The sequence below is a fragment of the Cavia porcellus genome, unplaced genomic scaffold, assembly GCF_034190915.1.
Source record: "Cavia porcellus strain 051 isolate PalLab524CR breed Dunkin Hartley unplaced genomic scaffold, mCavPor4.1 scaffold_5, whole genome shotgun sequence".
In the NCBI taxonomy this organism is placed as follows: domain Eukaryota; kingdom Metazoa; phylum Chordata; class Mammalia; order Rodentia; family Caviidae; genus Cavia; species Cavia porcellus.
In genome coordinates this window covers 53,043,571-53,057,034 of record NW_026947488.1, presented here as the reverse complement: position 1 = coordinate 53,057,034, position 13,464 = coordinate 53,043,571, and the positions used below count along the sequence as shown (strand labels likewise).

Below are 13,464 nucleotides of genomic sequence, written 5' to 3'. Positions count from 1 at the left end.
CTTACTACAGGAACCTTTCTACAGGAAATCCCTGACCTTGAGGTCCTCCATCAGCTCTTCTTCCTCGGCAGTACCTCTGGAGCTGTGCTCAGCTCTACTGTGGAGCCTTTCCTTGGGCACACCCACCTGCTGAAGCATCCCAGCATCCTAGCATTGCTGTTGCTATAGCAATGGCAGCGAAGGGAAGCAGACTATCAGCCTCCAGATTTCAAATGCCGTGGGCTGGGTGTGTTTTTCAGGATTGAGCTCCTACTCCAGAGCCAGCGGCCTGAGGTGGAGGAAATGATTCGAGACATGGGTGTGGGACAGTCAGCGGTGGAACAGCTGGCAGTATACTGTGTGTCTCTCAAGAAGTATGTACTCTGGACTCTCTCGGCATGCCAGGAGTTAGAACGTGAGATTCTATCCATGCCTCTGTTCCCTGTCCTTTGTAAAACAGATTGAGTCAAGTGGCAAGCTCTGTAGCTATCCCCACTCTGCTTGACTCCCCCTCTTACCAGTTGTGTGATCTGAAGCTTTTGGCCTTTGACCCTCACTCTCCTGTATGGAGGAATGCCTCATAGGATTGCTGCAAGAACTGCAGTGAAGCCAAGCATAGTGGCACAAGCCTGTAGTCCCAGTGCTTGGGAGACTGAGACAGGGGGATCACTGCAAATTTCCAGGCCAGCCTGGGCAACATAGTGAGTTCAAGGACAACCTGAATTACAAAGCAAAAACAGGGTCAGGGTTTAGCTCAGTGACATAAGTACCTTCCTGGCAAGCTCAAGATCCTGAGTTCGATCCCCAGCACAAAACAAAACAAAAATGGCAATGTTGTTGAATAAGTCATAGAGCTTACATAGGTCTCCAAGCTGTAAGCCCCTTTGTGGGTATCTGAGTTGTTTCCCATCAGCACTATTACTGATCTTGCTGACTTAGATCTGAAACTGCTCATATTCTTCACCATGGTGGTGTGAGACTGGAGGAAAGAGGCCACTTGAGTGACAAGCAGAGGGTCCAGAATGCTTTCTATAGGGACCAGGTGGTGTAGAGAGCCCTCTAGTGAAGCCAGAGCTTCCTGCACAGCCTGTCAGTCACCCACATCTGCAGGCCAGGTGGGGATCTGTGTGACCAGGTCCCATTGAGTTCTGTGTAGGACCTTATGTGATGCTACCTGGCCCCTACTGGACTCAGGTATGAAAAGATGACCCAGGTTGAGCTGAGAAGATAATGAGGCCTTGTGTTAGGTTGTTGCTGTGGCTGGGTCTGCCTGTCAAGGTGTCATCTTTTGGCATCTCTTTTTATGGCTACTTTGCAGAGAGTATGAAAATCTGAAAGAGATGAGAAAGGCCTCAGGGGAGCTGGCTGACAAGCTGCGGAAGGACTTGGTCCTCTCCAGAAACAAGGTACCTGCGCAGTGAGCAAAAGATGAAGAGGGAAAGATGGTCCTTTTGTCATAGTCTCTGAGGTCTTCTGAGCTAGCCGGGGGCCTGAGACGATAGCTGGCCCCATGGGGCTGGTGGGTGGCTACAGGGACTGATTACTGGTCCTCACTGGGCATTGGCTCTTATCATGTGCCTTGTCCCCTTGGGACAGCAGGTGGTGGAGGTAGCCCACCATGCTGCACACTGATGGTCCTTTCTGCTCTTCCTGGCTCCTGGTATCTCTCAGCTGACTGGGGAGCACAGGCCCCAAATATGACATCTCAGAGGCCTGCATGTAACACCAGGCTGAGGTTGCTCATAGGCTATCTGTTTTCACTTCTAAGATGATGTAGCCACAAGATACAGTGTCCAGAGAGCACCTTCACTCCAGGCAGTCCTGTCACAAATGCATTGCCAGACCCTAGCCTCTGATGTCTGGAGTCTCCCCAATACACCTGGTTTCTTCTGAACTCTAAGTCACTCTGACCATGAACTGGGTAGCAACAGACAGGGGGAAGATTATATGGCCACCATTTGGCTTGTCCTTTACTCTCTATACTTTTTTTTGTTGGTGGTAGTGTTGTGTTTTGTTTTGTTTAAGACAGGACCTTGCTGTGTAGTGTAGGCTGATCTTGAACTCATGACAGTCTTCCTGCCTCAGCCTCCTAATTGCTGGGATTATAGATATATCCAACCACATCTCGCTTCCCCTATGCTTTCTTGTAGTTGCAGACAGTCTACTCTGAATTAGATGAGACCAAGCTGGAGCTAAAGTCAGCTCAGAAGGACTTACAAAATGCTGACAAGGAAATCACGGTGAGGGGTGTCCCTGGCTTGAGAATAGGGATGAGAATAAGGGATGGCGTATGTGCTTCAAAGAGTAAGGCTTGGATAGCTGGTTTGGTGACACATGCCTGAAATCCCAGGATTTGGGAGGCTGAGGCAGGAGGAATAGTGCAAATTTGAGGCCAACCTGAACTCCAAAGTAAATTCAAGGCTAATCTGAACTACATGGGGAGACTCTGCCTCATAAAAAAAAAAAAAAAAGAAAAGAATAGGGTTTGCCTGCTTCCTTCTGAGACTCTTATGTACTGGTCAGTGGTGGTTCTGAATTCCCAGGATCTTCCTGGGGCAAGGGGTGGGCCAGGGTGTGCACCTTGACCCCAGTCTGGTCTGCAACCTATACCTTTCCTCACAGCATGTCCTGTGCCTGCCTCCAAGGTCCTTGGTCACAGAGGAAGGACCCTCCCAGAGAGGCGTCCCGCAACCTGTGTGCACACCTCTCACATGCCGCTCATCCTCTATATTATGTCTGTACTCAGCCTTGTCTCACTCACTTTGCCTCCCGAAGAGCCTGAAAAAGAAGCTAACGATGTTACAGGAAACCTTGAACTTGCCACCAGTGACCAGTGAGACTGTCAACCGCCTGGTTTTAGAGAGGTTTGTTGATCCACTGGGGGTGGTGCAGGTTTGCATGCTGGGAGAGCTCCTTGAAAAGGAACACTTTTGGCTTTGGTGGTACCAGTGGCCCAAGGTTTCTGGACTCTTGAGAGCCAGCCGAGACGTAACTGAAAAGCAACTTTTGAGACAAATTCTGGGCTCTGGCAAGGAAGGCCAGAGAGAACCAAGAGGCAGTCTGTGCATGGGGCAGGAGCACGAGTGTCTCAGATGCTTATAGAGTAATTCACATGCTTCTATCTGCCCCTAATTCTGAAACCACTCATTCTAAAAATCCCTCTGGGACCCCAGGACTTTAAAGCTGCCAGCAGAGGGAGCCAAGAGACAGAGACTGGGTCCCTGCCAGGAGTGGGCCTCCATTCCTCCTCCTGGTGTTTTTTTTTAGAAAGTCCTACTGAGAACATCTCCTGCCTGCAGGAGGGCCCCAGCTGGGAAGCCAAACACTTTGACTTCTCTCCCTGAGCCAGTGCTTTCTTTGAACCAAGTGTGTCTATGTGAGAGATACTGGGGATTGAGCCCAGGGTCTCCCCACTGAGCTACATCCTTAGCCCTTTTAAAATTTTATTTTGTATGTTTTATTTTTTTTTGAGACAGGGTCTTATCATGTAATTCAGGCTCACCTTGAAATAGCTTATGTAGCCCAGGCTGGCCTCAAAATTATGGCAGTCTTCCTGCCTCAGCCTCCTGAGTGCTGGGATTACAGGTGTGTGCCACCCCACCCAGCTGGATTGGCATATTTCTTAAATCAGTTTGTAGAGCTGAAGGACTATTAGTCAAACAAAGAGGATGGCAAATGCAAAGGCCATGCTGGGTATGATAGAAGACTTGTGGCACTGACTTTTGTCTTACGGACTGTAGAAACCATTGCAGATACCTGAAAGAGATTGCTCTGAGGGGCTGGTGCATGCCTGATTTTTATCCCACTAGTTACTGATCATTGCTCACAGATTTCAACCCCAGGGATACCAGTCACCTACTATCTGGCTGCTTACCTAGACTTGTGCTTCAGTGTAGAGGAAGGCCCCATGAACCTGGGAATGGTGCTGTGTGTTTGTAGTTCCAACACTTGGAAAGCTGAGGCAGGAGGATTTCTTGGGTCCAGGAGTTTGAGTCTAGCCTGCGCATAGTAAGAAACTATTTCAAGGAAAAAAACAAAAACAAAAGCTTCATGAGACCACATGAGGGTAATTTCAGGACTTTGATAGCTGCTTCTGGATACTTTCATAATTCTGTAACTTAAAATACTCGTTGGAATGCACTGGAAATATATTCGGTTTAGTTCACAGAGTCCACATTATTCCTCTTCGCATCTAAGAGGAGTCTGTAAGAATTTTTTTTTCAGTGCTGGAGACTGAGTCCACTTCCTCATGCATGCTACTGCAGAGTCACACTGTAGCCCAAGAAATTGTTTTTGATTCGCTTTTTTGTGATACTGGCAGTCACACCCAGGAGTGCTGTACCGCTAAGCCACATTTCCAGCCCTTTTAACTTTTTATTTTGAGACAAAGTCTTGCTCAGTTGCTCTGATTGACATTGAACATGCTATCCTCCCACTTCATCCTTTCAGGTACCAGTAGCTGGGATTACAGGCATGTGCCACCACACTTGGCAAAAATTTATTTAAGAAATTTGATGGACTTCTGGGCATGGTGGCACACACTTGTAATCCCAGTATTTGGGAGCCTAGGCAGGAGGATCACCATGAGTTTGAGGCTAGCCTGGTCTACATAGTAAAAACCTGTCTCAAGAAAAACACAAAAGGTGAGAAGGAAAGAAAGTAGACTCTTAGCAGGAAGGGAAAGAGACCTCCAGCTCATCAAGGAGGGAGGAGGTACTAGAACAGTTTTCAGATGACCATCATAGTGCAGAGAAGCACCTCTCTCTCCATTAGTTGACGGCAACATCTCTTACTCCTTGCACTGCAGACTGAGGAATGAAGCTGCATGGTCCAAGGGCAGTGATCTGTTGCTTACTTGCTTGGGTTTTGTTTGCCTCCTCCTGTCTTCCTGTTATTCGCTGTCTCGTGACTTTGCAAAAGGCTCAGCTGAGTCAGGAATGGGCTCTGAGCTACTGCATTGAACTGTCTACTATGCTTGAGGGGCTGTGGTCCCTCTGAGCTGCCACTGTGGTCATCTCTGCCTTCAGCCCAGCCCCCATGGAGATGTTAAACCTGAAGCTCTGCCGGCCATCCTGCCACAGCGTCGTTGACCTTGATGCTACCTTTGATGTGGATACCCCGCCAGCCCAGCCCTCTGGCTCCCAGCGTGGCTGCTTCAAGAAGCTCTGCCTGGAGAAAGCACAGTGAGTGACAGTCCCTGTCATTGTCCGCCACCCAGAGTGGGATAGCTAAGACATCTTGGTGGGTCCTGCCTGAGTGGCTCTGAGTGGTTGTTGGGACAGTGAGGGCTGTCTGGGCTTGGCCATTGCTTTGCTTCCTACTACCTCTTCTTCCCTGGCCTGAGAACTCAAATCTGTGCAAAGCTTTTCCCTTGTTATCTCAGTCCTCTTTGTCACCCTTCAGGGTAATGCACTGGGTCATGAGTTAACAGAGAATGCAGGGATCCCAGTAGGGACAGTGCTGGGCTGACAGTTTGGGCTTAAGTGCTTTCAATAGCTCAAATGCCTGCACTCCAGTGTTGAGCCAGGGACTCTAAACTTCTTCCACTACACACCTCTGAGGCTCATGCTTAAGGCAGAACCATTTCAAGCTGTGCAGCCCATGGCCCCACCACCCAGGGGAGTAGCCCAGAAAAGCCCTGGAGCTGTAAAGGACAGGTAGGACCTGTGATAGGGTACAGTGGGGCTGGGAAAAGGAAAGCAGTCTCCTCAGCTAGGTACACTAAGTGTGATTCATCACAGAGACAAGCATTGTGCCCCTCCATGCTGTAGGGGTGCGTGCTATTCAGGCAAGGGGAATCTGGAGCCCAGCAGGTTTCTTCTGAATTTAAGGTTGGGCATGAGACAAGGAAGTTGAGATGTTGGGCAATGGGGGTATAAGAGGGCAAGCCACCACTTGCCAGCCTCAAGCATGAGCATTCATGTCGTGTCACTTGGGCTTGGGAACAATGAGAACCAAACCCAGCACTTGTGGACTTCAGACAGGGCACCCCGCAGTGCTGGCTCTGTGTCCTGGCTGCCACCCATTGCCTCCTCTGCAGCTGTAAGGTTGAAGGTGAGTACCAGGGTCTTCAGGCTGCCAAGCAATTTACTGATACACCTACCATCATTGGGACCTGTAGGGAGAGTGAGGGAGCATGGAACATTCCTAACCCACTCAATTGCTCCAGAGCTAGACTCGTAGCAAGTAGAGAATCTTTCTAGGGATGTTATATGGCCTCATCAGAAGTTAAGGAGGTAGACAAGGAGGAATCCAGAGGCAACAGGCCCTGTTCCTGGCCTCCTCTTGTGACTTGAAGAGAAACAATATCAGCTGTGGGTCAGCAATTTCCTGCTCCCCTGGAGAAATACCAGGAGAGGGTATCTAGCTGCAAGGGTACCCAGGAATTAGATGGAAACAGTGCCTAGATCTGGGACTAGAAGTAGAAGGCCAGGCCGGGGCCCATCTCTCTTCTGCCTCAGACCCTCCCTGCACACATTCTGTAGGGTTGATGGACTAACCATGGGCCCTGAGTACTCTAAGTGGCTCACTTACTGAGGCTCTTGTGGAGGTTGTGCCCCATCTCTGTGTAGGCAGGATGAGGCCTGAGCTCATTGGATACCTTCTGACTATATTAGGGCATGACTGGACTCCTGTGGGTGATGAATTGCTTGGGTTCCCCAGCTGCATGTAGAGCCTGGAATATGATGAGTTACCCAGGGACTTGGGGGGCATTGCAATGAAGCCACAGGATTGGGACATGGTCCAGCCTGCTCTGACTCAGCTCTGTTCTGTCCAACTGTTCACAGACCAGTACTTAGGGTGGATAACGCTGCAACATTTCCCAGGGGCACCCATCCCAGGACACAGCTGACAGCAGCCGAGCTGCTTGCCACCTCCCTTACAGACATGTGCTGGCCCCCCTGTTTTGCTTACCCAGTCTTTGCCTTTATGTTTCACTCTTGTAGCTCTCCTGTTGAAGACATGTTCAGGAAGAAGCCCAAAGTTCCTAAACAGGTAAGAGCTTCCCAGCAGGAGGTACAGGTAGTGACCATCCAACCCTGAGAGGGCAGAGTTCTATCGGAAGCCCTCTCTCCTGGCCCAGGACTGAGACACTTTGGAGCCACCCCTGCAGCCCTATTTATTATCTTTCCTGCCTCCTAGTGAGGAACCAGAGATCATGACCTTATTCCGTCACCACTGCCCTCCTTACTTTGCTTCCATTTGGGTCTTCAAGTCTAGCTCTTGGGTTTCCCCCACAGGACTCCCAGGACACCCTGGGTGGCCAAAGTCACATAGAAGAGCCAGATGAGGAACTAGCTGGTGCCTTTCCTGTCTTCATCCGCAAGGGTGTCTTGGGTCAGAAACAGCCCAAGAGGGCCATGACCAACTCCTGTCATAGCACAGATGTGGTAAGTGACAGGTTGCAGCTATCTCAAAAGTAGTCAGCCCCTGGCCTGCCACCCTGCTCAACATCTGTTCCTTTTGCTGTAGGTAAGAATGGGCTTCGATGGCCTTGGGGGACGGACAAAATTCATCCAGTCTGTATCCTTGTCTTGTTGCAGTGGGCCAGGCTGAACCGTGGGGCCTCCACCACACATCACCCAGACCCCCAGACTACTGACACCTGCAGCCTCGGTGTGTGGAGCTGGACCCTGTTTAGGGTAGTAGTGCTGTGTACCCCAGGTCTGTGCTCAGTCCCCTGTCCAGGCCTCTTCCTTAACGTTTCCTCCAGACTGACACAACTGTCATCCGCCCACTACCAGTTAAGTCTAAGGCCAAGACCAAGCAGAGAGTAAGAGCAAAGACTGTGCAGCCTCCCTCTCAGACCAAGCTGGACACCTTCCTGTGGTAACAAGGACAGTCTGAGCAGTGGTCAGATACGCGCCTCCAATGAGTAACCAAGAACTGGCCAGGCAAGGGGTCTTTTAGGGGATGGCCTCTTTCAGGACCATCCTGGAGAGCAAGGTAAATGAGCAGGCAGAGCTGCCAGTGACACCAAGAGACTGTGCTTCCTGTGCTCACTGTGCCTTTCCCCACAACACTGGACTTACCATTAGGAGTCTGTATGGTTCCAATTGGCTTCTCATTTTAAGCTTCTGCTTATAGCAGTGACCAGTTGACTGAGTCCTGGTCCTGGAGACGAGGATCACTTGTTGATTGTGGGTGTGGACAAAAGCCCTTGAGGTTTCTCAGGCATCCCAGCCAGTGTATTCTCCTTTCCTGGCTTAATACTAGGGATGACTTGGGCCCAGCAGAGTAGAGGACAGAGTTGACAATGGTGTGAAGATGGGGGAAATTTTCTGTGTAAAGTAACAAATGATAGTCTTTCCTTCCTGGCTCTGGGAGTATAAATTTGCTGTGATTTTGGAAAATCGTTTGGGATGACTTTGTAAAGCAGGTACATCTCCTAGACCCAACAGCTTCATCTCTAAGCGCTGGCTCTCTTATAGGCCATGAGAGATTCTAGCAAGAATGAGACCACTGGTTGGCTATGGTGACACATACCTGTAATCCTAGCACTCAGGAGGCTGAAGCAGGACGATCACTGTAAGTTCAAAGCCAGTGTAGGGGGCCAGGGATATATCTCAGTGGCATAGCACCTGCCTGGTAAGCGCAAGGTCATGAGTTCAACTGCTGGTATCAAAACCAAAAAAGCTGGACACGTTGGCACATACCTGTAATCCCAGCACTCGAGAAGCTAAGGCAAGAGGATTGCTGTGAGTTTTGTGACCTGGCCTACAAAGTGAGTTCAAGGACAGCCTGAACTGTGTATCAAGACCCTATCTCAAAAAATCTAAAAAATAAAAAACCAAAGCCAGTTTGGGCTACAAAGAATTCAAAGCCAGCGTGGACTATATATTGAAACCCTGTCTCAAAAAAAAAAAAAAAAAAAAAAAAAAAATCACTACAGTTTTTCCCAGTCTCTCACCAGGGCATATCCCATAAGCCATGAGGAAAGTGGATAGGTAAACCAAAATCTGCCCATATAGAACATTCATAGCAAGCGCAACAAATTACCAGTGGCCAGATCGTGAGGCTTTGGATCTGGCTGGGACCCCTAAACCTTCCTCTCCCTTTAACAAGAGTTTACCCAGGGCCCGGATGAGAGGAACAAGGAGTGAGTGAGTACCTTAGGCCGAAAGTGCCCGGCTAACTTCTGGCAAATCTAGAGAAACATGGGGGATGTACAGAAAGGAGGTGATGCTCTTGGTTATGGGTATTGGGTGCTCTGAGGCTGACACGAGCTGAGGTGTACTGAGGGTCAGTCACTAGGTTGGCAGCTAGCACCCTCTACCCCTGCTGAGTGTTCTGTGTAAGTTCCCTAGAGTCTCTGCTTGATTTTCTTTATAAAATGGAGACTGCAGTGTCAACCTCACTGGAATGGGAGTCTAATGAATCAGGATATTGGCTAAGAATGTATGACAGGGCTGGAGATTTAGTTCAGTGGCATAAGCGCCTGCCTTGTAAATGCTCAGTCATGAGTTCAATTCCCAAAAAAAAAAAAAAAAAAAAAAAATATGACTGCCGGGGATTTAGCTCAGCGGCATAAGCACCTGCCTGGCAAGCATGAGGTCATGAATTCGATTGCCAATTCAAAAAAAAAAAAGTTTGACAATTAAATAAACAAGATACAAAAGGACTACTGTGCAATTCTACTTATATGAAGTATTTAGAATGGGCAAGTTCATAGAGACTGAAATAAAATAGAGAATACCAAGAACTAGAGAGGGGTAAAATGAGAGTTTCTGTCTGGGATAATGAAAAAGGTTTACAAACAGATATGATGATTACCCTCCCTCCTAAAAAACCCTAAAAAACAAAACAGACCTAAATATATGGAAATGTTGCCAATTAGTTGAGGGTTCTTTGATTTAGATGGAGATCATGAGTTGACAAAGGACAGCTGTGCTCTCAATCCTGATGTCCCCAGGTGACACCAGTTAGTGATGGATGCCTTCAGTTGACACAGTCAGTCGCCATCACTGCTGCTGCTGCTGGTAGCAGGTGAGTTCTGCTGGTTGCTGGTGCTCTCTAGAGATCTGTGGTGGTAACGACTCTGAGTGTCTATTTGTCTTTCTTTGGAAACTTAGTCCATACTACCTGAGAAATGGGTCAAGAGCAGATTTACTGTGACAGCAAAGTCAGTGTTTTAACAGGGCTATGCTGTAGCATACTGGGGCTAGTACCCAAGAGCAGGCTCTTATAGGCCAAAACCAAAACAGATCGGAGGTGCTGTTTATGTCACACTTGCCAGCCTCTTTCAGTGAGGGTGAGCACTGAAATCAGGGAATCTTTCAGAAGGTTTGATGAGAATGTTGGGTATGCAAATAAGGGGCCCAGATCCCTTCCTGACCACTGCCACTCCACAATGCTTTTTCCTTCAAAACCCCAACAGTAAAGACGTGTGGTGGCACACACCTGAAATCCCAGCACTCAGGAGGCTGAGGCAGGAGGATCACCACAAGTGATTCTGGGCTACATAGTGAGTTCAAGGCCAGCCTGAACTATATAACAAGACCCTGTCTTTACAAAACCAAAACAAACAGCACCACTGGCAATATGGTCTGAAGTGATGGAAGTAGGAGAGGGGCACCACACTGCCTTCCTGGCTGCACCCATGCTGGAGTAGAGAATGGTGATTTGATAGCCAGGGAGGTTGCCAAATCCTTGGGGTACAAAGGGGAGGGAAAGGAAAGTGAGGGGCAAGGGCAGACAGCTGCTGGCCAAGCCACATTCCCCACCCTAGCTGACATAGGCTAAAATGAGATTTAGATGCTGCTTGCCTGTCTCAGAAAGACCTTCTGCTTTTGGATTTGAAGAATTTATTTTTTAATTTTTTTTATTTTAAGACAGGCTCATGTTCTGAGGTGAGCCTTAAACTTGTGATCCTCCTGTCTCAGCGTCCTAAGTAGCTGGTGAGACAGGATAGGGCATGGCTTAGACTGGCTGGGAAGGGAGGTGTGATCAGATCACAGACACGTGTTGCAAATAATTCTCAAGACCTTGAATACAGACTTCTCACGAGAACCCCGATGTGTGGAATGAATAACAGGAGATGATGCCATTGAAGGCATATCATCCTAGCTTTACTCATGGTAGCCTTCCCTCTGCCTCCAGGCTATACTTTATTTTGGTTTTTAGATTTTTTTCCTTTCTTTTATTCAGCCCAAGCTCACTCTACAGAGCTAGTGCCTCCACTACCTTACCTTTCACTTGCAATTTTTCAAATAATTGTGAAACTTTGCCATCATTTTTGTTTCACTTGACTTTTTGTTTGAAATGGAAAGAACCTGGAAACCACCTCCAGAAGGAGACTCCAGGCCTCCAAAATCCAGTGAAACTAGGATTACAAGCCTGTGCCAGCTAGGACTTAACATTGTTGAGATGATAATACTCCCACCAATCTGCCTACAAATTTGGTACAATCCCTTATCAAAATATCAATAACTTTTCCTTGTGGAAATTTTTTAAAAATCCCCCAAAGCCAAAACAATTAGAAGGGAAAAAGTGTTTCTCAAATTAAAAACTTAAAATATTATGATATTTGGTCATAATGATCAAATCACTGGAATATGGTCAGACATAATGGTGGGGTCCAAAGCTCCAGGGAAGTGGTGGCAAACCTTTTAGGGATGAGGGCCCAAAGTGCAACCCCAAACCCACTCAATGTATCACATAGTGCTGACACTGCAATTAACCCTGAATACTGAGGTTTTTAGAAAAACAACTCACCCATTCACAGCTTTCCTCTTACCATACACGCCATAGATTTACCACCACTGCTCTAGGAGCACCACCACTGCTCAATCAAAGCAACCACTGAGCTGGAATGACCAGTGATTGTAATCAACTGGAGAACTCTGAACCCTGATCAAACATTTAACAACAGAGGGTCTTGGATACAGGGGCAGACTGCGGATCAGTCAGCCACCATGGGATAGCAGCTGACTCAGACTAGCCACAGGCAGTGGGGACCTTGCCTTCTAAAACTTTGGGGTTGAACACTTCAGGGGGTCCAGCAGTAGCCTGAGATGTTTGCCTTGGTTTTAGTGCCTGTGGTGTACCCTTCATCTCTTAGAAGATCGACAGTGCCTTTCCCCCCAAAGTCTTTGTCAGGTCACCAGGTGACTACAGAGGTAAAAGAGAAACTTCAACCACATACAAGAACATACACTTAGCAAGATGATTTCTAAAATCACAATAGGAGGTGGCACACACCTGTAGTCCCTAGCACTCAGGAGGATTGCTGTGAGTCTGAGTCTAGCTTGAGCTACAGAGTAAGTTCAAGACCAGCCAGGACTGTATAGTAAGACCCTATCTAAAAAAAAAAAAAAAAAAATCCAAATATATAATGCCATTTATACTAGGACCAAAAGAAAATAATATTTAGCTATGATCTTTTTAAAATGTGCAAGATGGGGCTGGGGATATAGCTCAGTGGCACAGGGCCTGCCTAGTAAGCATGAGATTGTGAGTTTGATCCCTGGTACCCAAAGGAAACAAAAAAAAGAAAAAAATTTTTTAAATGTGCAAGATGTAGGTGGAGAAAACTGCAAAACTGATAAAGAAGTTAAAGAACTAAACACATGGAAAGTTGTTCCATGTACAGTGGATGAGAAAACAGTATTGTCAAGATGTCTGTTTTCACAACTTGCTCTACAAACTCACCACAATCCCAGCTAAAATTGCAGCAAGCTTTTATAGATATATATAGATAAGCTAATTCTAAAATTTATATGGAAAATCAAAAAGCAAAGAGTAGCCAACACAGTACTGAAGAAAAAGGACAGACACTACCCAACTTTAAGAGTTACTATAGGGGGCTGAGGATTTAGCTTAGCGGCATAAGTACCTGCCTTGCAAGCAGGCAGTCGTGAGTTCAATCCCTAGTACCAATAAAAACGAAAAAGACAAAAAAAAAAAAAAAAGTTACTATAAGGCTACTGTAACTAAGACAATATTGTTATTAGTAAAAGTCAATCAATGGAACAGAATAAAGCCCAGGAATAGATCTACACAAATACAGTCAACTGGTCTGACAGAGGAGCAAAGGCAATTCAACGAAGGTGCCAGAACAATTGGGTCATCTGTATGCCAAATAAATAAATAACACATCGTAGACCTTTCATGAAATTAACTCAAGATAGATCACTGATACAAGTATAAAGCAAAATTATGATATTCTTAGAAGATAATGGGAAAGGAGGATCTAGATGATCTTGGGTTTGCTCTAGATAAGTTTTTAGGCAAAATACTGAAATGACCCATGAGAGAAAACATAGACAGAAAATAATCCACAAGTGGCATGGTGGTACATTTCTATAATCCCAGCACTCTGCTGAGGCAAGAGGATTATGAGTTCAAGGCCAGCCTAGTCTATATAGCAAGAACTTGTCAAAAAAAACAACAGCAACAAAAGCTGAACATACCTCACCAGAATACACGTAGATGGCATGTAAGCGCATGAAGAGATGGTCAATATCTTAAGTCATCAGGAAACTG

The 13,464-nt window shown here is 47.1% G+C and overlaps 1 protein-coding gene and 1 long non-coding RNA gene across 4 annotated transcripts in view; one reads left to right on the top strand and one right to left on the bottom strand.

Moving 5' to 3' along the window:
* Positions 1-8,796, top strand: part of Traip (TRAF interacting protein) — a 27,427-nt gene extending 18,631 nt beyond the window's left edge. For 2 of the 3 annotated variants that reach the window (XM_003476680.5, XM_063248877.1), the window contains 9 exons: positions 240-353; positions 1,298-1,385; positions 2,130-2,219; positions 2,755-2,843; positions 5,007-5,162; positions 6,927-6,975; positions 7,221-7,370; positions 7,453-7,503; positions 7,694-8,796. In XM_003476680.5, coding sequence (XP_003476728.1) covers positions 240-353; positions 1,298-1,385; positions 2,130-2,219; positions 2,755-2,843; positions 5,007-5,162; positions 6,927-6,975; positions 7,221-7,370; positions 7,453-7,503; positions 7,694-7,813 — 907 coding nt within the window. In that variant the 3' untranslated portion in view covers positions 7,814-8,796. The remainder of the gene's footprint in view (positions 1-239; positions 354-1,297; positions 1,386-2,129; positions 2,220-2,754; positions 2,844-5,006; positions 5,163-6,926; positions 6,976-7,220; positions 7,371-7,452; positions 7,504-7,693) is intronic. The other variant, XM_063248876.1, reaches the window with a different exon arrangement.
* LOC134476083 (uncharacterized) overlaps positions 1-13,464 on the bottom strand; it is a 24,421-nt gene extending 10,957 nt beyond the window's left edge. Inside the window, exons 1-2 of the long non-coding RNA XR_010047557.1 lie at positions 13,392-13,464; positions 3,854-3,995 (exon numbers count right to left, since the gene is read on the bottom strand). This is a non-coding gene — a long non-coding RNA (uncharacterized LOC134476083). The remainder of the gene's footprint in view (positions 1-3,853; positions 3,996-13,391) is intronic.